Source organism: Elephantulus edwardii, unplaced genomic scaffold (assembly GCF_000299155.1).
Source record: "Elephantulus edwardii isolate Elephantulus edwardi_28Jun2011 unplaced genomic scaffold, EleEdw1.0 scaffold00006, whole genome shotgun sequence".
NCBI lineage: Eukaryota > Metazoa > Chordata > Mammalia > Macroscelidea > Macroscelididae > Elephantulus > Elephantulus edwardii.
Window position 1 is genome coordinate 25732667 of NW_006399756.1, and position 25173 is coordinate 25757839.

The following is a 25173-nucleotide window of genomic DNA, read 5'->3' on the forward strand; positions in this document are numbered from 1 at the left end:
GTAATAAAAAAAAAAGATTGGCAAGGGATAGAGCAGGGTTTAGGGCTGCTGTAAATAGGGTCACTATGAGTCGCAGGTGACTTGACGGCACACAACAACAACATGATGAATGAGGAATTGAAAGGTCATGATCATGCACACAAGACGAGTGGACATATGGTGAAAGAAGGGGGTTGTGGAAGAGCTGTGTCATTGACTGGGAAGTCGGAAGGACTCTACCTAATGCTGGTGTGAGGGGGTGAATTCCTTCCCGAGAGAGAACAGTGAGCTACATGACTGGAAATCGGGAACCGGGGACCAGAAGGCATCACTTAGTAGAGAAGAAGGCCCAACCGAGATGTAACTTGGAGAAAGAAAAGAAATTACAGTTGTAAAGCAGTGCTAAGTTGTAGCAGGCACCCTGTATATGTTGTTGACAGCTGCCATCAAGTCGGTCCCAAGATTATGGTGGCCCGATGCATAAAGGAATGAAACACGGCTATTCTGATTCATAGGGTTTTCCTCATTGGTCATCAGACCTTTCTTCTTAGTCCATCATGTCTGGATGCTCCACTAGAACCTGTGTGTTCTGAATCAGAGCTGTTCAGAAGTCTCCACTCACAGACCTGGGTCTCTCTTCTGGATGGCAAGAAGCTCTTGTACATATTACTTTTTTGTAATGTAAAAAAAAATTTTTTTTGTTTGTAAAAAAAAATATAATTGTGATCCCCACTTCCAGACAGGAAAGCTAAGGCTTAGAGAAGTCAATATCTACGTGGTGAAATGATTCCCCCTTTGCTGTCTGTCTCACGTCAGATGGGGAAGCAGCCCAGGAAAGTTCAGCATGCTGACAAGTGGCCCCGCCAACCACATGCATGTTTCGTAATCGAGCCTCTCAAGTTCATTTCCTTCCTCTGTCTGTCACCATAACACAGTCAAGTCATTTCTCAGAGTCAGACTCATGTTGTGCAACCACAGGGCAGATTGTCTGCCCTTTCCTCGGGGGTGGCCCGCATGGGGCTGCCGGCACTGACCCAGGCCTCCATTTGTCACCAAGGCCGTCATCTCTCTCTGCCCTGCCATCTCAGACACCAGCAGGGGGGAACAAGGACTCGATGCCTCAAATTTACCCTGAAGCTATTTGGCTGACTCAAAGATCCCAGGACTCTTGCCACTTGTCACTTAGAGATGCTGTCCAGCAGCGTGTGCTGAGAGCTTATGGTCTTTCTGACCTTGGGCATGTAATGAGGGGCTGGGCCTGGGGGGGGGCGGACACACACACCCACCCCCCAGCAGAGATCGCTCTGCTCCGCTGAGCTCACCAAGAAATGAAACAGGGCCTTTCTTTCCCTGGGATGGGAATAGCCATTTCACCGCAGCCATCCACAGTTCAGGGGCAGTGAAATCCATCTGCTATATAATTTTGCATCTGAATGTTAGGAAGAATGCATCACCCCGCCTTCTTCCCAAGCTCTTAGCTGAAATTGCTCTGGTCTGAGATGCTCAGAAAACACACCTCTCCGGAGGTAAGGGCAGAGCAGAAGAGAGGTGAGGGAGTGGGATGCTTAGGACAGACTCAACCTCAGTCAATACACACTTCTCATGCTATAAATTCAATTTCAATTTAGCATCTCCAGTGGTCTAGTGCATAAGCTGTAGCACTACCAATCCAAATGCAAGTGGTTCAAATCCACTAGCATTGGAGAAATGGGAGAAAAATGGGCAATCTCCTCTCATGTGATTTACAGCCTCTGAAAATTCACTGGAGGGTCAGCTATGGGTCGGTCTAACCCAGCAGCACTCAACAACAACAACAACAACAACAACAACATGCTTTCTATTCCTTGCTCAGTACCATCTGCACTAAGTTCTAACTCTTGCCTCTGGAATTTTGAAAGCTTACATCATCTGATCCCCAACCTACCTCTCTTCCAATTTGCAACTGCTTAGGCCAACATGACTATTCAAGCCCCTAGACACTCTCAATCTCCAATCAGATCATCCTTTGTTCATGCTGCCTTCTCCAAATTCTAAACATTCTTTCAAAATCAGTCTCATTTTTACCTCCACCTGGAACCAACTCAGACTGATTGTGTCACGAGAACCATCCTTCTTCAAGCTTCTTCAAGTTGGGTTAAACCAGGCCTCACTGTTTTGATGCCCATGATCCTCACTGATTATCAAGCACTGGTTCAGAAAGGCCTCACGAAGGCTCATCACACATTGCCATCTCTTAGCCAGCCTGCCTTCTTCGTGCTGCAATTCAAAACCCTGTCTTCTGGGTGTGCTCATTGGTCTTCTGTGCCTCTTACTGACCAGTACCAGTACTCTATGACCGTGGCTACCATTTAACCTAGAATCCCCTCATAGTCTTCACTGAGAAACCACGACACACCATAAGTTAGCTAGTATGAGACAGGCAGTGAAACAGACCAGTATCACATGTGATCATGGGGAAACCAGGCTTCCTTTCCACCCGGCTTCAGTCTAAACCAGAGTGCGTAGAGAAGCTGAACATCCTTTGGGGGGTTTTGATTTCTGAACTCTGCCATTTCCATAATGCTCCTTCCTGAAAATCATCTAGACACAAGCAGAAGCACAGGTACACATGCGCATGTGTGCGAGACACGAAAAACTATTACAAATCAAATGTAAAAATGGGGCTAAGCAAACAAGAAATCTCCAAGGAATTAAATAGATGGCTAATTTTTATTATTCCCTTTAAATGCCCAGATCTTCTTATTGCAAATCGTATCTTTATTTAAAATATATGATATGCTCAGTGCAAACCCCAAAGGGCACTTTGGAGTGAAGCCAGGCTATAGGTTTATATTCTTCCCATTTTCAAATAAAATGCAAAAGAAAAAACGAGTAATCATTTTAATGAGGCTTTAAATAAATTCTTGGCTAGAGCGCACTGCAGTAATTTATACAGGGAACCACATACACAGATTTGCTGAGAAAGGGACTTTGTGACTGAAGAGTGGATTTCCAAGAATTACTCTAGATCCCTTTTCCTTTAAGTGATTAGTTTGAATTGAGCCATACTTCATATCCACTCCCCATTGCTGGGACACACATATGAAAGCAGGTGATAATTTCTAAAGCACGGTCCTCTCGCTCTTCAATCTACCTTTCTCCTGATCTCTTAACCCTGGTAAGGTCTGAAGAAGCCTGGCTGTCCAGTGGGAAGGGCTTGGTTACAAACTAAGAGGTTAGCAATTCAAACTCACCAGCTACCCCACAGAAGAAACTGGAAAGAAATCAGTTTCTTGAAAGAAAACCCTTTGGTGTAGATTTACTCCCTCTATGAGGTCAAAAGAAATCACACTCAACTCCTCGACATTCTATACTTTCACTAGCTAGGGGTTTTATTTCTGATTCTCTTTCTGGTCACACTAAGAACAAAAAAGCTACAGACATGCAGTCACTAAACTAGGGAAGTTAAGTCCAAATGCTACTCTTTTCCCTCTTTCACTAATCTTTTCAAGTAGTTCCCCTATATGCACGTCCTGAAACACTGTTCCGGTACCTGGTAACTGTTAATTTATGAGGCAAGGAAAACAAGGTGGTTAGGAATTAACAAGAATGGAGCCATTTCTCTCCATCAGCAGAATAATCAATCTCTCAGAGGCAGTCAGCAGGTTGGTTTCTGAGACACAAGGAGGAAGATCGAAAAAGATCAGATGGCACTGTTCTTCCTGGATGGGGCAGGGTGTGAGCCTCTTAAAAATCCCAGGGTCTGTTTCCTCCCACAGAAAGCCTGGGACAGGCAGCATCTGTAGTTAACACCAGGCAGACACAGCCAGGTGACAGGGCTTATGGGCAGCCTGGCACCTCGGTGGTCCAGATTCTAATATGAGATAATGATGCCAGCTACATCTTAGGAGTTAACAATCAGCCTCAACCTTCTGTGACTTGAGCTTTCAAAAACAACACTATAGCACTTATTTTTCTAATTAAGTTCTGAATGAAATCCTTGGGTGGCTCATAAATGGCTAGCACGTTGGACTGCTAAGCAAAAGTTTTGAGGTTCAAGTCCACCCAGAGGCACCTGGAAAGAAAGAAGATCTATTTCAAAAGGAACAAAATCACCCACTGAAACCTCTATAAAGCACAGTTTTACTCTGACACATATGGTATCAGCATGAATCAGGGTCAAATTGAAGGCAGATTATATATTGCATTCCACAAAAGAGGGAAGAAGAAAATTGTATTTTCTCTCACTTTATAGAATTAGAAGCTAAAGTTCAGAAAATATAAATGAAATTTCTAATGTCTCATTTAAAGTTAGGGAACTCTGATGGCCTAGTGGTAAGAAATTGCACTAAAATCCCAAAGTCATATGGTTCAAATCCATCAGCTGCTCTGTGGGTGAAGGATGGGCAATCTCCTCTCATGTGATTAACTGCCTCTGAAAACACTGGAGGATCAGCTATGGGTCAGTTCCAACTCATTTGTACTCAACGACAACAACAACATTTTAAGTTAAGAGAAGGATGAACTCAAATCCCTCTTCCTGGTAGCTCTTAGAGCACCCACCTATGTTTGGCCTTGGACACCTGCACCATTACTCTGTTCTTCAATATGCAAGATGCAAGTTGAGACTGTAGGCCCTTGGTTTTCCTTAGAAATGGAATTCCAGGATCACCATGATCTGAGCTTTAAACTAGAGAACTGAGAAATTACTAGCATGTGTATGGATCTCAGGGGCACCACGAACTTTCAGAGGGACTGGACTGGTCGGGAGTAGCACTTTCCCCACTGCCCCGACTGCACTCAGCACGCTGTAGCAGGTCAAGCTCTCCATCAGACCTGGTGCTGCAGCTGGTGAGAGTACCATGAACTCACACAAAAGCCATCAGAGAACCTCAGACGGCAAGTCGGAGACCCTATTTCACCTCATGTTTGCGGGTATCTGTGTAAATAGCATGTCCCAGAGCAGCTTCTTCTCCGAGGTGAGGACCTGCAGAGCAGCTCTGGGGCCCTTTACCACCAGCATGTGGTGTTTCAGGGTTCAACATGAGTTCAAGTGAGTTATAAGCTCATTACACCAACACTGAGTGACCATCAGTAACCAAACACATGTGCATCACTGACCTCTTCATACTGAACTTTCATCTTCTGAAAATGGACATTCTTATCAGGGTCAAATATTAAATGAGCTAATTCATGAAAAGTATTTAGAACTATTGTCAGCACACAGTAAACTCTCAGAAGAGCCAGCTTACCATCAACTATCCTCATCACCATTATGGTCATTATTATCAGAGAGATTTCTTAGGTCTGTTAGATAGTAGGGCTAAGAGAGACTTCCTCTTGCTTGTTTGGTTTTTTTAATTGTTGTTGTTGTTTGCTGTTAAGTGCCACCAAGTCGTAGACAACTCATATTGACCCTATGAATGAAAGACCTGAACACTGGTCTAACTTTCAACGTTTCTCCAAGTCCATAGGGTTTCTGGAGGCAAGCTATTTCGGAAGTGGATCCCACTCCTGCTTCCAAGCTTGTTTTAATCGGTGAGCTCCACCAAACACTGTCCACCATGGGTAACCGTTATCGCATTTGACACATCAGTGTCACAGTGTTCAGCTTCACAGCAACCACAAGTTACCTCTGTACAGCAAATGGACGGACCAGTGCTATACCACTTAGAAGAATGTTTGACCAAAAACAATTAAAACTAGACCTGAGGGCCACAGATTAAAATCACTCACCTTTGGCTTGGTAGCATAACTTTCTATCCACTAGACCAACAGAGCTCTCTCTCTGTTGTTTGTTGTTGTTGTTGCTGCTGTTGTTGTTAGGTGCTGTTGAGTCAAAGCCTATGAGTTAAAGACCAGAACACTTTTATAACTTTCATTGTTTCTCTATGTTCATAGAGTTTCTGGAGTCAAGCTATTTCCGAAGTGGATGCCATTCCTGCTTCCAAGCTTGTTTTAATTGGGGAGAGCCATCGAACACTACTGTGACACTGATGTGTCAAATGTCATAATGGGAAGAGAGTGAAGTACAAATAACTAAATAGTCATTATTTTAAAAATGCATTTCTATCAAGTTGGACTGACTCACAGCTGATCATCTAAGGGGTTTCAGTGGCTGCGTGAATTCACCAGGTGCTCAGAGAAAGAAAGAACAGTCATCTCAGCTCCATTTAGAGGTTCTGAAATCCTACTGGAGTGTCAATTACGACTCAAGGCCAACAACCTTTTCAGTCTGATAAATCACCTGGGAGGAGGCTGCTCATCTTTTTCTCGAGGAGCCACAGGTGTATCCTTTTCTCCAGAGAGGTGCCACCTTTGTGCAAGCAGTGGGATTCTCTATAGACTACACCAGCAGAGGTCAAAATAGTGAGTACACACACATTAAGAAGGTGAAGGAAAATCATTGCTCCTGAGTGCTGCATAGTATTCCATCGTGTGAATGTACCAAAATTTTTCAACCTATTCAGTAGTGCTTGGATATTTGGGCTTTTTCTATGTTCTTGTGATGGCGAATAATGCTGCTATGACCACTGTTGTACAGATCTTCATTTGTGTCTCAGTTCTAATTTCCTTGGGGCATATTCTTAGTGTAGAATAGCTGGGTCATGTGGAATTTTTATGTTCACTGTTTTGAGGAAAAGCCAAATTGCCTTCCAGAATGATTGCACCATTTTAAAATCCCATCAACAGTGTAGGAGAATTATCACTTCTCCACAGCCTCTCCAGCAGTTATTGCTTGCTTCCCTGCTAACCTTTGCCACTATTACTGGGTTGAGATGGTATCTCATTGTGATTTTTATTTGCATATCTTTAATTTCCAGTGATTGATTTGGAATAATTACTTTAAAAATACTCAGTTCCATAAGGATAAATACTGCATACAGCTATTATTATAAAAATATAAGGATAACTAGTAAATCAAGTATGGGGATCCAAGAGGGGAAGAAGTGGGAGCAGAGGGGTGGGGATAGGTAGGGGCACTAACAGAGGGTTGTACAACTTGGTGGATGGAAGGAGGAGGTAGAGAAAATGGGAATGATCTGGTGGGTACCTGAAAAGACCATGCAATGGTGGACATAGTCCAATGGTGCCCCGGCCCGTGGGGATCTTCAACAGTGACCCTAGGAGGGGAAAAACGAGAATGGGGGGGACAGGAGGTACAAAAGCAGGGAGACAAGTTGAATCTCCGATCAAGTCTTCATTCTATTGAAAGCACTCACAGTTTCTATACAGGAGCACAATGGGGGTAGGAGAAGTACGCAATGGGGGAGAATAACATGTCGTTTCCAGTAAGCTGAAAGTTATCTGGTAAACAGAAACTTAGCAGGGCGTTCCCAGTAAACCGAAACCTATCCTCCCAGGGTGGGGCAACATGTCCAGACATGTCCTTAGAGAATTACAAAATGGCTTCAGCTAGGTTGAACTAGCAGTCTCCAACACAATGGTGATTAAATTTATACAGCCAATGTATGGGGATGATAGTATGAAACATAATGTCAATGAGAGAAAGTTTAGGAGAAATAATTTTTTAATAAAGAAAGGAAAACCTAATGTACATGCATGAAACACAATGTATGATAAAAACATTAAGAAACCAAAAACACACAACTGTGTGAATGGCATGCAATTTGCTCCATTGCCTCCCCTCAAAAAAAAAGAAGGAAGAGGGAAAGGCAATATCCAAAATAAGGGGATGAAGAGCACAATATCATTAAAGAAAGGGAAGACACAGAGGATTTGCAGAAATCAGAATTACAAGGAGGATGTGGAGAAAGTACAATTACATTATGGATAATGAGATTAATATTGTAGAACAAAATGTGTAATAAATAGTCAAATAAAATAAATTTGCTTGGTAAACCCTACCTCAAATAACAATAAAAAAAATTTAAAAGGAATAGTGGTTGTGGTTGTACAACATGACAGATGTAATCAATGGCCTTCAATTGCAGAAAGAAGAATCATCAAATTTGAAATAGCTTTGTTACACTTATTTCTAAGGAAATGAAAACTCTACTGAACTAAAAAAAACCCAACAAATCAAAATCACAAATAAAAAAACCCCAACTGAACCACCTAACTTGTAATTATACAAATGGAAACACTAAGACTCTAAGAAGAGACTGGAATATTCAAGAAAGTGCATACAACTATTTGGGGGAGAGAGAAATCAAGACCAAAAATAATATATCTGTATCTACTCTATTTTCCTCCCCCTTAAATGACAAAAAAGGGCCCTTTGCCTTGTCAGATATCTACCGAGAGAGCTCTTTGTAAACTGTGCTGGACTTAAACTTATCTAAAAAAAAAAAATCATTCATCTCTCTCAGTCTCTCTCTCTCTCTCTCTCTCTCTGTTCCTAGCAAGACTATCTACTAAATATTACCTGGACCTCAAAAAACAACTTCCCAAATACCAACTTTTCATCTGCTTACTTACTAACCACTCAAGAAATAGACATGATTCCAATCGGATATGAGAGATTGAAAGTAGAGTTGAGATGGCATGTCAGCCCCTACACCCTAGCCTATTTAAGCATCTCACAATATAGATATTTCACATAAAATTCTGCATGCCCAGCTTCTAAGAGGGCCACCCTAGGTGCTCAATCCCACATGGAAGCTTTTATCTGCAGCTGAGAGACATAAGGTCCGCAACTGGCTACCTCACTTCTTCTCATTACCTGCCTGGCTCATACATCATGTGAGTGTGAGAGCCCAGGCCTACAGTGCAGGGATTCTCTTGTGTGAACCTTACTTGTCCAGATTGTCTGCACATGACTGAAAGTAGAAATCTCCTCTCTAAAACACTTCATTCAGATAATGACATGTAGCAGACTGTTGTTAATTACTATCAAGCTGGAACTGACTCAAAGCTGACCCTCCAGCAGGTAATCAAAGGCAGTGAATCACACAGGAGGAGACTGTCCATCCTTCCATGGAGCAGCTGATGGATTCGAACTGCATGCCTTTGGGACTGCAGTGCAGTTTCTTACCACTAGGCCACCAGAGCTCCATGTAGCTGATTAACAGTCTAAAATGATGTGTCTAACTTCACTCCATTTTTCTCTAGTGTGAGAGTTTGATTTTTGCCAGCTGATAGTGAACTACCCCTGAATTTACTTTTCATGACCCTCTGACAATCTTAGGAGGGGTAAGGAAAGCAGAAACCCAGCACTTTAAGTGCCTGTGTATTGGTTTTAGGTTTTTATCAGGACATTTATGAGAACTCAGAGTTATGCTCCTGTATCAGAAGAAGACCATGAGTAAAATCAGTATTTAATCACAAATATAAGTAACCCTGTGTGTGTGCGCGCGCGCGCGCACACACACACACACACACACACACACATCATCGCTACCCCCCACCCCCTGACACACACCCACACACCATGCTGCTTCAAAAGCTTCACAGAGTCACTTGCTCATAGTAGAAATCAGTCTGGTGATTCCCACCGGGTTTTTGCAGGGTAGGCTGGAAGTAATTATCCCTCTCACTGTAAATCAAGGAGGTGTGGAGGATCTTGCACCTCTTTCAAGAAACTGCTAACCCCCTGGCACTAAGAAGCAGAAACGGAAACAATGTGGTTACAAAAAAAAAAACAAAACTGCAGCATACCTGGTTTTTTATAGCTGTGGCAGAGACAGCCAATCTGTAGTAGGGTTCAAGGAAATGTCATGGCCCATGTAGTCAGGAAGAGGGGGATTAGATGCTGAATCCTGACCTGTCAGCTATTTTCTACAGAGTCAACTGTTCGCTTTCTGAGATTCAGTTTCTTCACTTACCAAATGGGTGTAAAACTACCAGCCTCAGTAGACAGATGACTTTAGAATAGAGTATGGTTATAAAGACAGGGCCTAAATCCAGTGCCTGGAACTTACTGTTATTGCTGTTGTATGTCACTGAGTGACAGCCAACTCCTAGCTGACCGTCAGTCAATTTTCAGAGGTTGTAAAGAGCACAAGAGGAGACTGTCCGTCTTTTACTGATGAAGTGAGTGATGGATTCAAACCAACTGACTTTGGGTTAGCAGCATAACTGCTTACCACCAAGCCACTAGATCTCCTGATCATTGTATTCAGGTGCTGTTAGAGCTGTGGTGGTTTAACGGTAAGGAGTATAAATGCCGACCCAAAGGCATGCAATTCCACCAGCTGCTCCACAGGAGAAAGACAGGCAGTCTCCTCCCAGGTGATTTCCTCTCAGGTAATTTACCGTGTCTGAAAACCGACTGGAGTATCAACGATGAGTCACTTCTAACTCAACGGTACATAACAAGACTACTCCAAGGCATAGTGACCCTATGCACAACAGGTCCAATTCTTGTCCTGCCCTGTGCCTTTCTCACAATCTCTGCTCTACTGCCACTGTGTCAGTCCTTCTTGTTGAGAGTCTGCCTCTCCTTTGCTGACCTTCCACCTTTGCCAGCATTATGTCATTTGAAAGCAGGCCCCTCCTGGAGACACGCCCAAAGTAGGTGAAGCAAAGTTTTTGCTTCTAAGGAGCAATCTGGCTACACTTCTTACAAGGCAGATAGTTCTCTTGACAGTCCATGGGATACTCAGTACTCTTCACCAACATCACAATTCTTTTTGTTTTTTATTGTTTACCCTCCACAGGCCACTACAATATGAACCACCACCACCATTCAGTCATCAGTTTGTCCTACTGTGTTGTTATGCGTGTTGCTGTGACAGGAGAAGCCATGCCACCAGTAATTCAAACACTGGTAAGGCCATCTATGAGTGGCAGGTGTTAGCAAAGATTTCAGACTAAGAAACAAGAATGGCCATTCGCTGCTGAAATAATTGTTGTTACTGTATACACTGAGTCAGAACGGACTCATAGTTGACCCACCAGCGGGTTTTCTGAGGCAGTTAATTGCACATGAGGATACTGTCCAGGTTTCCCTCATTGAACAGTTGGCAGATTTGAACCTCATGTCTTTGAGTTGGCAGTATAATTTCTTACCACTAGGCCACCATAGATCCCTCTGAAATAAGACCCTTGAAAACTTTAGAAATCGCAGCAGAACATTGTCTGATACAGTCCAGGAAGATGAGCCTCTCAGGAGGTCGGAACTCATTAATATAGAATAGACTGGAATGCACAGTTGAGAAATCAACTCCTTAAGGTGGAGTTTTCCCATCTTTCTCCCATGCAGCGCAGGAAGATAGGAGTTTTCAGAGATTCACAGCCTTTTGGTTTGCAGTCAACAGTCTATGAGTCAACTAGAGCTCTTCCTCAGGTAAGAAGGCACTCAACATGAGCTTACTAGATATTCAGTGTAAAGGGAGTGGATGAGATGAAGGGAGAGCTGACTCTGACTTCTCCCCACTTCATAAAGGGGAACTGTCCCCCTCAGTAATATCCACAACAGCAAACATAGAGCTGACAGGTTAGACACATCATCCCATGCCCCTGAGCCTATTTATACCAATCACTGGATTCAATATTCATTGTTGACTCACAGACTTAATGCATAGTTTTTGTACTGAGAATGGGGTGTATTAGAGAAATAGACTGGGAAATGGGGAGGCAAAGAATATCTCCTAATGCAAGTCCAGGGTTAGTCCAGCAGTCCCAAGGCAGATTAATAGCAAAACACAATTCCTCAACTACTAAACATCCTGGTTTCCATTTAGTAGCACAAATGCAAGAAGCTGCTATTTCCTCAATCATCCAGTAAGGTTTGCCTCAGAGCAGTTTAAGTTAGCGGCTTCTTCAATCATCTGGCAAGCAGACCTTTAACTGCAGCCAGTACAAATACAAGAAGCCTCAGGTTACACCTACTCTATAGTCTATTCTCAGCAATGCTACAGTCTCTCCACAATCTCTCCACCATTGCCATCGCAAGGGTCTTGTTCTATAGTGTGGAAAGCACTCTCTCTCTTATACTAGTCCCACAGCTGTTGATAATTTGCAAGACCATACAAGACATCCACAGTTAAGGTAGCTGGAGACCAGTAGTGGCTACCATAATGGCTAAAAAAGCCAACTTTTAAACTAACACCACATGCAGTTAAAAAAAAATCCCCTTTTTCTGTTCTGAATAACAGATCTTACAATTGCTCCTGTACACCTACCCTGGCCCCCTTTCTCTCTCTATCTCTTACACACACACACACACACACACACAACTGCCCCCCCCACCTATCCCACATAGATTCTTCCTGTAATTTTCACCAGGTTGTCTCCAAAGCTACAAGTGTCAACTATTTTCTACCCACAGTAATTAGGTCACAACATGCCTCTATTTCTTTGACTGTTTCCAGTTTGCTCTCAAACACAGATTGCTTCCAGAGAGTTAAGACCTCATCTTGAAAAGACATAAAGCCTTCAGGCTTTGAGTACGAAGTAGACTTGACCTTGGCACATGGCACTCTGCAAGGGTCTGAGGACAAGAATCATATGACAGTAATGACCAGCAGAAACCCCACCTCACCCCTACTGCCAAAGCTAATACACTATTATCCATCTTAAAGGCATCAAATCCAGGCATCTCCCCTGGCTGGAGATGGGTAAACAGTCAGGGATACAGATTCCACATCAATTCAGCTACTGCAGGTCAAGGTCACTAAAGTAATGCTGCTATCACCATGCCACAGGATAGTCTAGAGCAGCCGCCTGTGAAGCATTTTTGAGTATGGACATCAACACTCTCATTTAGACAAGGAATTATGAAGCCCACTAGATAAATGGGTCCTGCTCACAGTGTGTGAGAAAGGCAATATTTTAAATCAAATCCCAGCTTCCTTCAGAGAGTCCAACCACTGCCAGATGCATTCCCACTCATTTGTTCCCAAAATAAACCCCCAGTGAAGGCACCATTTACAAGTAATACAGCCTTCAGGCAATTTACATAAAATCCATTTTCTTGCCTGCCTTCTAACACAGTTAGAATTAGAGGTTATAGAAATAAAACTCTTGTATAGAGCACTGTAGGTGCTCAATTATTGCTAAATAAGGTTATCATTGATGAGTTCTGGTGGTGCAACTATTAAAGTGCTTTGCTTCTAACTGAAAGATCACTTATTTGAATACGTTAGCGATGCTGGAGAGAAAAACTGAACATTCTGCTTTGGTCAAGATTTAAAGCCTTGGAATCTCCATGGGACAGTTTTAATCTGTCCTAGGGAATACACAATAAAACTTCCTCCTTCATCTTGAAGGACGTTCTAGTGGCTTAGTGGTAAGTAACTGCGCTGACAATCCAAAGATACCCAGTTCGAACCCACGAACGACCTTGCAAGAAATGGACAATTACTCCGTTGCAATTACTGGCTCTGAAAAGCTAAAGGAGAATCACCTACAGGTCAGTTCTGCTCCATGGTAGACAACAACCTTCAACTTGAAGAAGCCTGAGTGGCCAAGAGTTGTGCACTTGGCTGTGAATCGTGAGAGGTCAGTGGTTGCACCTACCCAGAGGTTCCAGGGGGAAAAAGAGAAGGTGGTCTTCTCCTGTAAAGAGGACAGGCTTAGAAACCTTACGGTCCACTTCTATTCTGTCACACGCTGTCACTATGAGTCAGAACAGACTCAACAGCACCTAACAACAACTTTCAACTTAATGGCTTCTTCGTTATCTGCATTAGGAAATTGTAGGTTGTCAAAAAGGCATTAAAAAAATATCACCAATTAGCTTTAGAACTAACTATATAAATACAAGCACAATTTACTGTTTTGCCAGGGGCAACAGATCTCATCTGATGTACTCATCGCCTCCAAGGAAAGCAGCAGCCATCTGTTAAATAAATAACTCATTAATCCTTCCACAAGATTAACTCAAAAGTCTGCTGGAGACCACTATCATTAGCTGGCCAATGAACACGGGGAGTTACAGACAGTCCGGAATTAAAGGAATGCTGTGCCACAAAATTGACATAAGAACCCAGATGTCCACATAAACTCCTGGACGTTTTCAAGAAGCAAACCAAGCAACAGCTAAAAATTGCATTCTAAAGTTGTAATAACCTGGAGCATGAGACCTGCAAGGGTGTATATTAGAGCCCTTCCATTTCCACATCCTGTGATTTCGTTGAAAAGGGTGGATATTAGGAAGCTCTAGTAAACGGAATGCAATGGCTCAGAGAAAGTTACATATGCACAATATGCATGAATCATTAACAACTAGAAGCCCAGAAGACAATCAGATACACTTATCAATAAAATGAAACAAAATCTAATTTCCTCTTCCCTCGGATGATTCAGAAAGCACTTGAGGATCACGCCGGCTTCTCAGGAACACTAACTTCCATCGCTATTTTCACAAACATAAATCCACGGTATTAGCCTGGATTAGTTGTTTGTCTTCCTCCAATCTGAGGGAAGAGCACGTCTGCCCTTTTAACTTCCTGGCTGGCAATGTCTTTCTGGTGAGAGCTAACTGTACTTTGATGATGTGCCTCAGAAGACAGGCATTACTCTTGTTTACTGTGAGATTTTGATTCTTGTGAGAAATTGTTCCAGAGAGACTATGGCTTAGAAGTCACTTTTAAAACAACAACCGCCAAAACCCCTGTCAGTGTCACCAAGGCAATTCTAACGCCTGCTCCTATGCCAGCAGGTTTTCAAGGTTGCAAATATTTGAAGGAAGAGATTGCCCATCTTTCTCCTAGAGTAGCTGGTGGATATGAAGCATTGATCTTTCTGGTAGCAATTCAACAAGTAACACAGTAAATCACCAGGGTCCACTAGGAAGTGGAAAACGGAGGTGGCCTCTGGAAGCTGCAGTCTCTAAATCTCAGTACTGCGCTCCTTCTAGCTCTCGGTATCTGCTCAACCAACCTGTCTCCTTCACTATAAATGCGTGCTTTCTACTCTCCATTGAGTCAATTCTGATCCTTGGCAACTTTATACGTGTGTCAGAGTAGAAATGAACTCTAGAGGGTTTTCCATGGCTGATTTCTTGGATGTAGCCTTCAAGCCTTTCTTACAAGGTACCTTTTGGGGGACTCAAACTTCCCACTTTTCTGTTAGCAGCCCCAACCATTTGTGTCACTCGGGAATAAACACAGGAAGCGCTACTGTTGTTGTTGCTGTTGGGTGCCACTGAGTTGAGTACAATCCATCGTGACCCTATGAACAACAGATCTGAACACTGTCACCATGTCAATTCACCTGGTCAAGGGTCTTGCTCTCCTCTGCTGACCCTCCACCTTTCCAAACATCAGGTTCCTCCCTAAGGTAGAGTCCTTCCTAGGAACATTCCCTAAATAAGTGAAGTTTCATCATCTTGCCTCCAAAGAGCTCTCTGACTCTCTAAGATCTATTTGTTTGTTCTTTTGGCTGTCCATGGGATGTTCAGTACTCTTCTCCAAAACCATAGGGCAAAGGTATCAATTCTCCTTCTGTCATCCTTATTCGTTGTCCAGCTCTCAGGTGTATAACAAGTGACTGGAAAGACCATGGCCTCAATCAGACGCTCCTTAGCCCTCAAACTGGCATCGTTATTTCTCAATAATTTGAAGAGGTCCCTAAATGCAGTCTTTCCTAGTGCAATACATTTCTTGATTTCCTGGCTGCTGGTACCAAGAGTGTTAACTGTGGATCCAAGTCAGATGAAGTTGTTGACAGATTCAATCTTTTTCTCCATCTATCACTGCCTATCTCTGTTATCTAAATGATAACTTGGACCAGGAGGCAGTCGTCAGAACAGAGCAAGGGAACACTGCATGGTTCAAAATTGGGAAGGGCCTACGCCAGGGATGCATCCTATCTCCACACCTCTTCAACCTATATGCAGAACAGATTATCCGGGAGGCTGGGCTTTATGAGGAGAAATGTGGGGTCAAGATTGGTGGACGATTTATCAACAATCTGCGTTATGCAGATGACACAACCCTGCTTGCTGAAACTGAGGAGGACCTGAAGCGCCTGCTGCAGAGTGTCAAGGACTGCAGCCTGCAATATGGATTGAGGCTCAGTGTCAAGAAGACAAAGATTCTCACCACTGTACCAATCGGCAGCATCAGGATGGATGGTGAAGAGATTGAGATTGTTCACAGCTTTAGTTTGCTTGGCTCCACAGTCAACAGTCTTGGCACCAGCAGCCAGGAAATTAAAAGGCGCATTGCCATGGGAAAGTCTGCTGTTAGGGACCTCTCCAAAGTGCTGAAGAGCAATGGTGTCTCTCTGGAGACTAAGGTGCGTCTGATACAGGCCATAGTCTTCGCAATCACCTGTAATGCATCAGAGAGTTGGACAATGACCAAGGAGGATAGAAGGAGAACTGATGCCTCTGAGCTGTGGTGCTGGAGAAGAGTACTGAGAATACCATGGACTGCTAGGAAAACAAATAGATTTGTCCTGGAGAGGGTTAAACCGGGTGGCTCCTTGGAGGCAAGGATTCTGAGGCTCCGTCTAACTTACTTCGGACATGTAGTGAGGAGAGACCGGTCCTTGGAGAGGGACATCATACTTGGGAGGGTGGAGGGACGGCGCAGGAGAGGAAGGCCCTCTATGAGGTGGATCGATTCAGTGACTGGGATAATTGGGATGGGAGTGTCAGAGACAGTGCGATTGGCACAGGACAGAGCGGAGTTTAGGGCTGTTGTACATAGGGTCGCTATGAGTCACAGGCGACTCGACGGCACATAACAACAACAACAACAACAACAACATCACTGCCTATCAGCCCAGTGGTAAGAATCTTTGTTTCCTTGACAGTGAAATGCAATCCACACTGAAGGCTGTATTCTTTGATATTCTTCTGTAAGTGCTTCAAGTCCTCTTCACTATCAGAAAGACTGAAAGGGGGTGCTATTGGCATAGGGTTGTGCTGTTAACCTCAAAGCAGCCCCTCTTTGTTGGTTTGAATCCACCAGCAATTTTGAGAGAGAAAGATGGGCAGTCTCCTCCCACGTGATTGACAGCCTCCAGAAAACCCAGCGGAGGATCCCCTACGAGTCAGCTCCGACCCAGTGGCAAATAGTGAAGGAACAGAGGTCCAGTTATGCTCAGAGTGCGAAACCAGTCAGGAATGGCAGAAAGCAGCCACGAGGCACATCTTTCTAATAGCTTCAGTGACGATACAGAGGCAAATGGGTACCATCCTTCCTCTCACTTGTGAAAACCCACATTAAGAACCAATGATCTACAGCCTATGTGACAATATGATAAATTCTGTTGTGGTCCAGCAGTTGATTGGAAGTCAGTGCTGAAGGGTTTTCTTCATGACCCAGGGTCCCAGATAGTACTTCTCATAAAATGTATATACCCACTCTGATTCTGTCTTAACCTACGTTACTAGACAGGATGAGTGGCCACTGCACTGAGAGTAGCCAAATGTTCAACTGTGTCACTAACCAGTTGAGTGACCTGAGTGGGACATTTATCTTCTGTGAGTCTCAGCTCCTTTCTCAATGTAAAGAAAGGATAGAAGACTTGAGATAAGCATTGTTACATATTATCATGGGAAAGGCACCAAGTGTCAGTTCAAGATGAGGGAGCAGATGCTTCAAGCTATCAAGTCAGAACTAAAACATTAATGCTGACATCCTTGGATGTGGGTGTACAGGAGAAGGTATGAGGGCTTATATAGTATGAAGAGATCCATGTGGATTCTCTTTTGACCCATTTTGCAGACTATTAGTACAAATGAAGGATTTTTTCCCCCCTCAAGATTTCATAGACACCTTGGGGCCCACAGGTGGGTTTCAGGGTGTTTGGAAATCCCTTAGTCTTGCTTTCAACGTGATGTTCACATGAGCATACTTCTAGATACGAGGGCTGGTGCTTTAATCACATTTTCAAAGAGTTGCAGTTCAAAAGCTATTAATAACTGTTTGATTAATGAAATCTGTGATCTCTTCCAGCGCTAACATTCAATAATTCAAATAACAATACTAGAAAATGTAAAACTGGCAATCATCTGGGACAAAGGAAAGAGAAATTACTCAGCTAAAAGCAGTTAACAAGGGCCTGATTGCCTCGCAAGCACTGGGCTTTGGCACTTGGCTGGTGGCCTGTCTCAGAGCTTGGGGACTAGAGCCACTTGGACCTGCTGGCCATCAGTTGCCAACACCGAAAAAGGAGCTATCAATTCCACTTCCACAGTGTATTGGGGGATTCAGGGGCAACAGAAGTAGGAAGAAAGAAAAAGGGGCTGTGACACTGTAATTCTAAGCTGCATCTTCTAAGCATAGTCACTCTTTTCTGCTTTGAGTATCATGAGCAAGCATCTTTCTATCTTACAGGTTGGATGCCACCAAGTGGGAATCAAAGATCAATGATGTGTGCACAAGGCATTGAAACGTACCTCGCTGAAAGCAAAGTTTGCAAAACTAAGAAGAATGTAAATCATATTGGACGAGAAGAGTTTGAGTGCTCCATTTTCAGACTTCTCAAAACATTAAAAATGGCCTTTTAACTCTCTAATGTGTGTATCCAAACAAGGCTTGCCTAAACTTCTAAACAGTGACACTTCGTTAACTTAAGAAAGATCCTATTTCCCCACAGTCAATACATTGTGCAGTAGTTGCTTCTAAAACAGTCCACTGCATGGAAAGCAGGCCTCTACCTCCCGGCACATCTCCAAACCAAAGTCTGACCTATGATTTCACCCACCTCCTGGCTGTTCAGTCAAGAGGAAAGATGACATCTCCAGCCAAGGGACCAGTGTGGCAAGGGCCTGCCCTCCTGTCCCTCAGCAGTATCTGAGGACTGAGCTGGAAACAGCTGTCTATCCTTCCCTTGGCAGCAACAGACTCCATAAGAATAAGATGTTCCCTGAACATAGATGAGCAAGAAGAGGACTATAGGGAAAACTAACTCTGGAGTCAAGCCAGCCAATCTCCGTACAAATCTCCAATCTGTTACTTCTGGCTAGAAAGCTAATCTTTCTGAACTTCAATTTCATCATCTGTGAAATGGGCACTCTTTGCTTGGCTCCACAATCAACACTCTTGGTAGCAGCATCCAGGAAATCAAAAGACAAACTGCATTGGGAAAGTCGGCTGTCAGGGACATCTCCAGAAGACTGAAAAAGCAACGATGTCAGTTTAGAGACTAAGGTGCGCATCATGTAGGCCACAGTCTTCACAATTACATGGTAAGCATCAGAAAGCTGGACAATGACTAGGGATGATAGAAAGAGAAATCTCTTTGAGTTATGGTGCTGGAGAAGAGTAATGAATATACCATGGACTGCTAGGAGAACAAACAGGTTGACCCTGAAGAAGGTGAAACTAGGGTGCTCCTTGGAGGTAAGGATTCTCAATCTCCATCTGACATACTCTGGGCACATTACAAGGAGGGACTAGTCCTTGGGAAGGGACATCATGCTTGGAAGGGTTGGAGCACAGTATAAGAGAGGAAGACCATGGATGAGATGGATTGACTCAGTGACTGGAGTAATGGAGGCAGGTGTGTCAGAGATGGTGAGGTTGGTTCAGGAGAGAGCAGGGTTCAGACCTGTTGTACATAAGGTCGCTATGAGTCACAGGAGACTTGACAGCACATAACAATGACAACACCCCCCCGCCCCCAAAGATTCATTGGGAGGATAAACCAGAGAAGGCACAGTCCTGGCATACGAATCCCTTATATAAATTCTTCCTGTTGCGGCTACTGCTGTTACGAATGTTACTACCATTCTCAAGGTTCACCTTCCCATTCCAGGCAGTGTCTGTGACGCTCCTGGGACAGAAAGTGGACACTCAGAAGGCGCCTGCCCAGGGTTCTGGTTTCTCTGTTAGTTCCTTGCCTGCCTCCCTCACGGAGTGCTCAGACCTCAAGGGCCCTCCTCTCACCTTCCTTTTGTTGGTGGGATTGACGTAGAGGTAACTGAGGACCGTCTTCAAACCCACTTTATCATTCAGCTTTTCATAGGTGGTGCCATAATCTGTTGACCTGCAGGCAGAAAGAAAGAAAAAAACCTGAGAGGTTGTCTTACCAAACGGGAGATTGTGTTTAAAGGGAGCCAGGCTCTCTCCCCTGCATCCACACCTTTGTTCCCAAATCACATGAGTGCTTAAAAGTGTTCTTCAGAGATAAAAAGCCCCATTAATTTTGGAAGAGCAATTAGACTAATGCTTCTGCTTCCTACCTGAGCTCACCCCTCTGCTCTCGGCCTTTCTCAGAGACCTAGTTTTCTCCCCTTTCTGAAGCGGAGCGGTGACAGGAGCTGCTGGAGACAGCCTGCCTCCCACTCAGCCCTGTGCCCTCTGATTCTCTGCATGGCTCTGCGGAGGGGCACAGGTTCCCAGCAGCAGGTTCTCTGGACAGGAGCTGTATACTCAGGGACCAGAGCGCAGTGATCATGCAGTATCCCAAGGTCAAATGGGTACAACCAACATCACGCCCTCACCACTGAGCCTGAAGCCAGGCACCCTCAGGGAGGCAAGAGGAACTGCCACCACGTAAGAATCTACGAGGCCCAGTGGTCAAATGAGACAATGCACAGCAGAGGAACGGAAGCTTTACATGGGGCGAGTGTGTGTCCAGGAGCAAAGGCTGAAGACACTGAAGACACAGAACCGCCTCCAATAGTTCATCCTTCCAATTACCCTTGAGGTCACCTATACTGCCTTTAGGCCTAGTTTCCATAACTGTGACCTATTCCCATAGTGTCTGGGCAGTACAAACAGCTAATAGTCATGGCTGCTAATCAACAAACTGGAGGTTCAAGTACACCTGGAACCTCAAAAGAGAAGGCTTTTTTTAAATTGAGATTTTAATAAATGTTTATAAAAAACTTGGTTTTCCAATCCTTTATTGTTGCACATTTTTCTCCCTGCTCCTCCTCGTCCCCAGTTCATTTTCTTTGGAAAAAAGTTCTTTCATTGTTATACAGTGACACCCCCCCCCATTTACTATGCAGCTATTATTCTGGACTCTTGTCATACCAGTAATACCTAATTTTATATTCCTTTTATACAGTTCTCTGCCTCATCTGTTTCAAAGCCGAGTACATTATTTATCCTCTCTTCTCTTAGTTTCCCCCAATCCCCACGTCAGTCCTGTTCTATAACAGTGGCTTTATGCAATATTTGTCTTTTTATGACTAAGATATTTCACTCAGCATAATGTCCTCCATGGTCACCCATTTTCCAAAATAGTTCACAGGATCTTTATTTTTCAGTGCCACATAATATTCCATATTATACCACAGCTTCTCTCCCCATTCATTTGCTGATGGACACTTGATCTACTTCTGAAACGTCAGCCACTGAAAAAATAGAACATGGACCTACTTTCACACACTATGACCTGTACTTGATCCTATAGCAACTGTTTTTGTGTAATTTTTATTTTTGGGCCTTAAGCCCAAAAATATGAGCTATATGAGCCCTGAGAAGAAAGGCAAGTCAATCACTGGTTCATTCCCCTCCGTCTGAGCATCCTCTCACATTGCCATGGCAAAGGAGGAGGGAAGGGTACCAACCAATGCGATTTAAGTAGCTACTCTCCCTTCCACACTGGTCATCTAACACCTTCACAATGCCCCCAACACTCCTCTTTCCCTGTTCAGACACCAAGCAAGCCTCAGCCCACTGTCTGTCTCCACTGGACTCTCCAGATTTCTCCTACTCAACTCACCTTCCCTCTGACCAACTGGTCTCACTTGACTGCATTCAGTTTCAAATCCAGTTTCTATCTATGCCTCTGTATCTCTCTTATCTTTGGCAACAGGCTGCCCTCATAACCACTGGCCCTGCTTTTTCCTTTGAGCTTTTACCTGAACTCCAACTCTAATCTGTCCCTACTCTGGTCCATAGTTTAATTTTACAAGCTAAACAGCGCAGGAGGGGAAGACCCTCTATGAGGCAGATTGATTCAGTGACTGGGGTAATCAGGATGGGTGTTTCGGAGACAGTGCGATTGGCACAGGATAGAGCAGGGTTTAGGGCTGTTGTACATAGGGTCGCTGTGAGTTGCAAATGACTCGATGGCACATAGCAACAACAACAAGAGGCAAATATGTGTGTTAACCTTTCAGAGTTATCCCCATTACCTATTTTAACCAGAAAGCCCTCTTCTCCAGCCCTGACGCCCTCTCCTTTTCCTCCTCTGATCAGCTTTCAAAGCCTTCTTCCTCCACTCCCCTCTCTCCTCTCTGGCTACTGTCCCCTTCATTATGCACCCCAGGCACACTGTCCACGCACCTTTCCTAGTGCTTTTGATATTGTCATGATTAATTTCTTGATGCTGTACCTCCCCTGCCACAATGTAAGCTCCTCAAGGACAAGGAACTTCAGAGGCCACTATCGTGAGAGGAAAGAACGTGAAACGTGGGCAAGTGAGACCTGCTGGCTGCCTAAGTCTGTAACTCCTGACAGCACGAATATATGCAAGCTATTTGACCTCTTTCTTATCTGAAAAAATGGGAATCATTTACTCTCAGAAGGCATTTGTGGAGATGCAAAAATAGAAGACATGTCAAACCTCTGAAAAGATGTCAAGCACACTGTCATGTAAATGAAGTGTTAATGATAAATATTTTTTTTAAAATAATACAGAAACTAAAAGGTTTCACCTCTTTCCCTCCCTCCCTCCCCAGCGCAAAGCAGGTTCTTATATATAACCACGTTAGTATTTCCATTAGCCTTCCTTGGGCTACAGTTCCTACATCATCACTGCTTATTACAACTTTAATAATCAGTCCCATAAAGTGACTTCTCATATTGCTTCTGGGCTAACTCACTTAGAGAAACCAGAAGCTCTGACCATCACTCTCTATCTTTGCTGTCTATGCCTTCACCTCTCAAATGGGTCTCATCGAGGTTCTCTCTTACATCACTTCACCCCTCCTCTCTCCTCCGTCCTCGCTCCAGTGTCTTCCTGCTCATGCTGCCTCAGTTTCACCCCAGCTGCCCAACTGCACCTGCTTCCTTCAATCTTCACTGTCATCCTCCCTTTTCCTTCCAACCACCCTCCCTATGGCTTGCAGATTAAGGAGTCTACCAGCCGGGTCTGTGTGGATCCCTGGTCACCATTGCTGGCACGTAGTGGAGCTGTATCTCCCAACCTTAGGACGCTACCATCTGGCTTCCAGTCCTTACTGTACAGCTTTCCAACAGCTTCTTTGCTCCCTCCTCTCCCCCAGCCTCACTAATCTTTGCTCAACATACTCAGTCTCTTCACTACCCTGCCTGCATACAAAACACCCCCTTCACTGGAAATGTCCATCTTCCGTTTTCCCTACTTAATAATTTCTTCTCCAGTTCTACTACCGCCCTCCTTCTAACTTTCCCAGGACAAAATGAGTTATGATTTTCTTTGTGTTCTCATAGCATAGTACACGTTTTTCTAATGTAGCACTTAGCTCATTGTTTTAGCCATTCTGTTCGTTCCAGGACCACTTCTTGACTATATTTTTTTCCTAAGGTCAAGAAACATCTCTCATTCAGCCTCACTGACTTTCACGATGCGGGGGACAAAGTAAATGTTAAACATACTGATTTTTGTATTGTTTTGCTTTGTCTTCGTCAGTGAGCAAGAACGAATGTATAGGTTTATTCATTCAGATCTGCTCACAAGATCCTAATCAACTGCTAACCTCCACTGACAATTCAACGCAGCTAGACCTAGAAAAATACGCCTGTGAACCGTGCTATTGGAGAAAAGTACTGAATATGCTTCGGACTGCCAAAAGAACAAAAATTATATGTTTTGGAGAAGGTGCAACCAGAGTGCTCCTTGGAGCCAAGAGTAGCGAAGTTTCTTCTCACATACTTTGGGCATGTTGCTGAGAAAGGTGATTCCTCAGAGAAGGACCTTATGCTTGGAAAGGTGGGAGGACAGTGAAGGAGAGGAAGGCTCTTAACCAGGTGGGTTGACACAGTGACTGCAGCAATGGGCTCGAGTGTGTCAGAGGTAGTGAGGTTGGCATAAAATAGATAGGACAAGGTTCAGATCTATTCTTCACAAGGTCACTATGAGTCATCCCCAACTTGAAAGCCCCTAACAACAACAACATACTTCGAAAAAAAAGAATTCTGGTGGCATCATGCATAATGTACAAAGCTGCATACATGTCAAAGTTCAGACTTCTTCATGGTTCTTTGGGAGAAAGACAGGAAGTCTCTTCCAGTAAACATCTGCAGCCTTGGAAATCTGATGGACGTTCAGTGTGATTTATTTCCAGGAAACATACTTGACCCTTTGGATTCTGGCACATTGGCACAGCCACCAGACTAGTAAGGTCGAGCCAGGAAAGAAGACACTCATTCAAAAACTAAGGTTTAACTATCCAGTCTTCTGAGCACCAGTCCCTCCAGGGGAGAGGAGGAGGCAGCCCAAGTGAGTCAGAGGCAGTGAGCTGCAGGCTTTTATTAATCCACATAAAGCATGTTAACTACCACCTGATTCTACACTCTAGAATGAAGTGCAGTATAGGGAAAAGGAACCTGAACTTGGGAGTCTGGAAATGTACATTCTACAACAGATTCTGAAATAAGCCCCATTCATTCATTAACACAAGATATTTCATGCAGATCATCAAAAAGCCCCTCTTGGACTAGAAGGTCTATTATCCTACCAACAGACTACTGTTTCCCTAGTGTCTCCTCCTAGCACTATATATAACCAAACACTCAACTTACAAGAGCTAAATTCTCAGGGTTCCTGGTATGGCTGATGTCACAACAAACTTCCTTCCAGAATCTAAATAGCCCTCACCAAAGGCAGGGCGCGTAGCATCTTCCTGCAGGCTGCAAGAGGGATTCACATTGACTTTGCTCTTTTGCAACTGTGGCTGCTGAGAGTAGGGGCTTCCCAGGGAAGGAGACTCTCCACATTCCTTCTTCCTCATGCCTCAGGCAGTGGCTGTGCACTCGGGCTGACAGAAACAAGGGGTGCTCCCTGAAGACATCGCAAGAGTCACTGACCCTGCTCAACCAAAGGTCCCTCCACTCTCTGTCTCCACCCGATGCTGCTCGCAGGTGGAACAGAGCCCACTGTTGCTGAGGGTAAGGGGCAGATAGTAGGAAGGCCTCACTTCCATTGCCAGAGACAGCAGTGCCTGTAGGCTGCCCAAGAAAGCTAGCCATGTCTCTGCCCTGTGACTCCAGATATTTGCCTTGAGGGGCACTTGGAGGAGAATCTCCTCTCACCCATCTCAAAGCTAGCCTCCCAAATCTTAGACTGCCTTTCACAAAACCAAAATGCTCAGAAAGTGTTTCTCTCCTATCTCCCTCCACCTCCCCCCCTTCTCTCTCTCATACAGAGAGAGACAGGGAGAGGGAGAGGGAGAGGGAGAGGGAGAGAGAG

At 44.1% G+C, this 25173-nt stretch overlaps 1 protein-coding gene across 1 annotated transcript in view; it reads right to left on the reverse strand.

The window, feature by feature from the left end:
* Positions 1-25173, reverse strand: part of SORCS3 (sortilin-related VPS10 domain containing receptor 3) — an 839716-nt gene that overhangs the window by 458520 nt on the left and 356023 nt on the right. The window contains exon 3 of the mRNA XM_006879952.1: positions 19713-19812. Coding sequence (XP_006880014.1) covers positions 19713-19812 — 100 coding nt within the window. The remainder of the gene's footprint in view (positions 1-19712; positions 19813-25173) is intronic.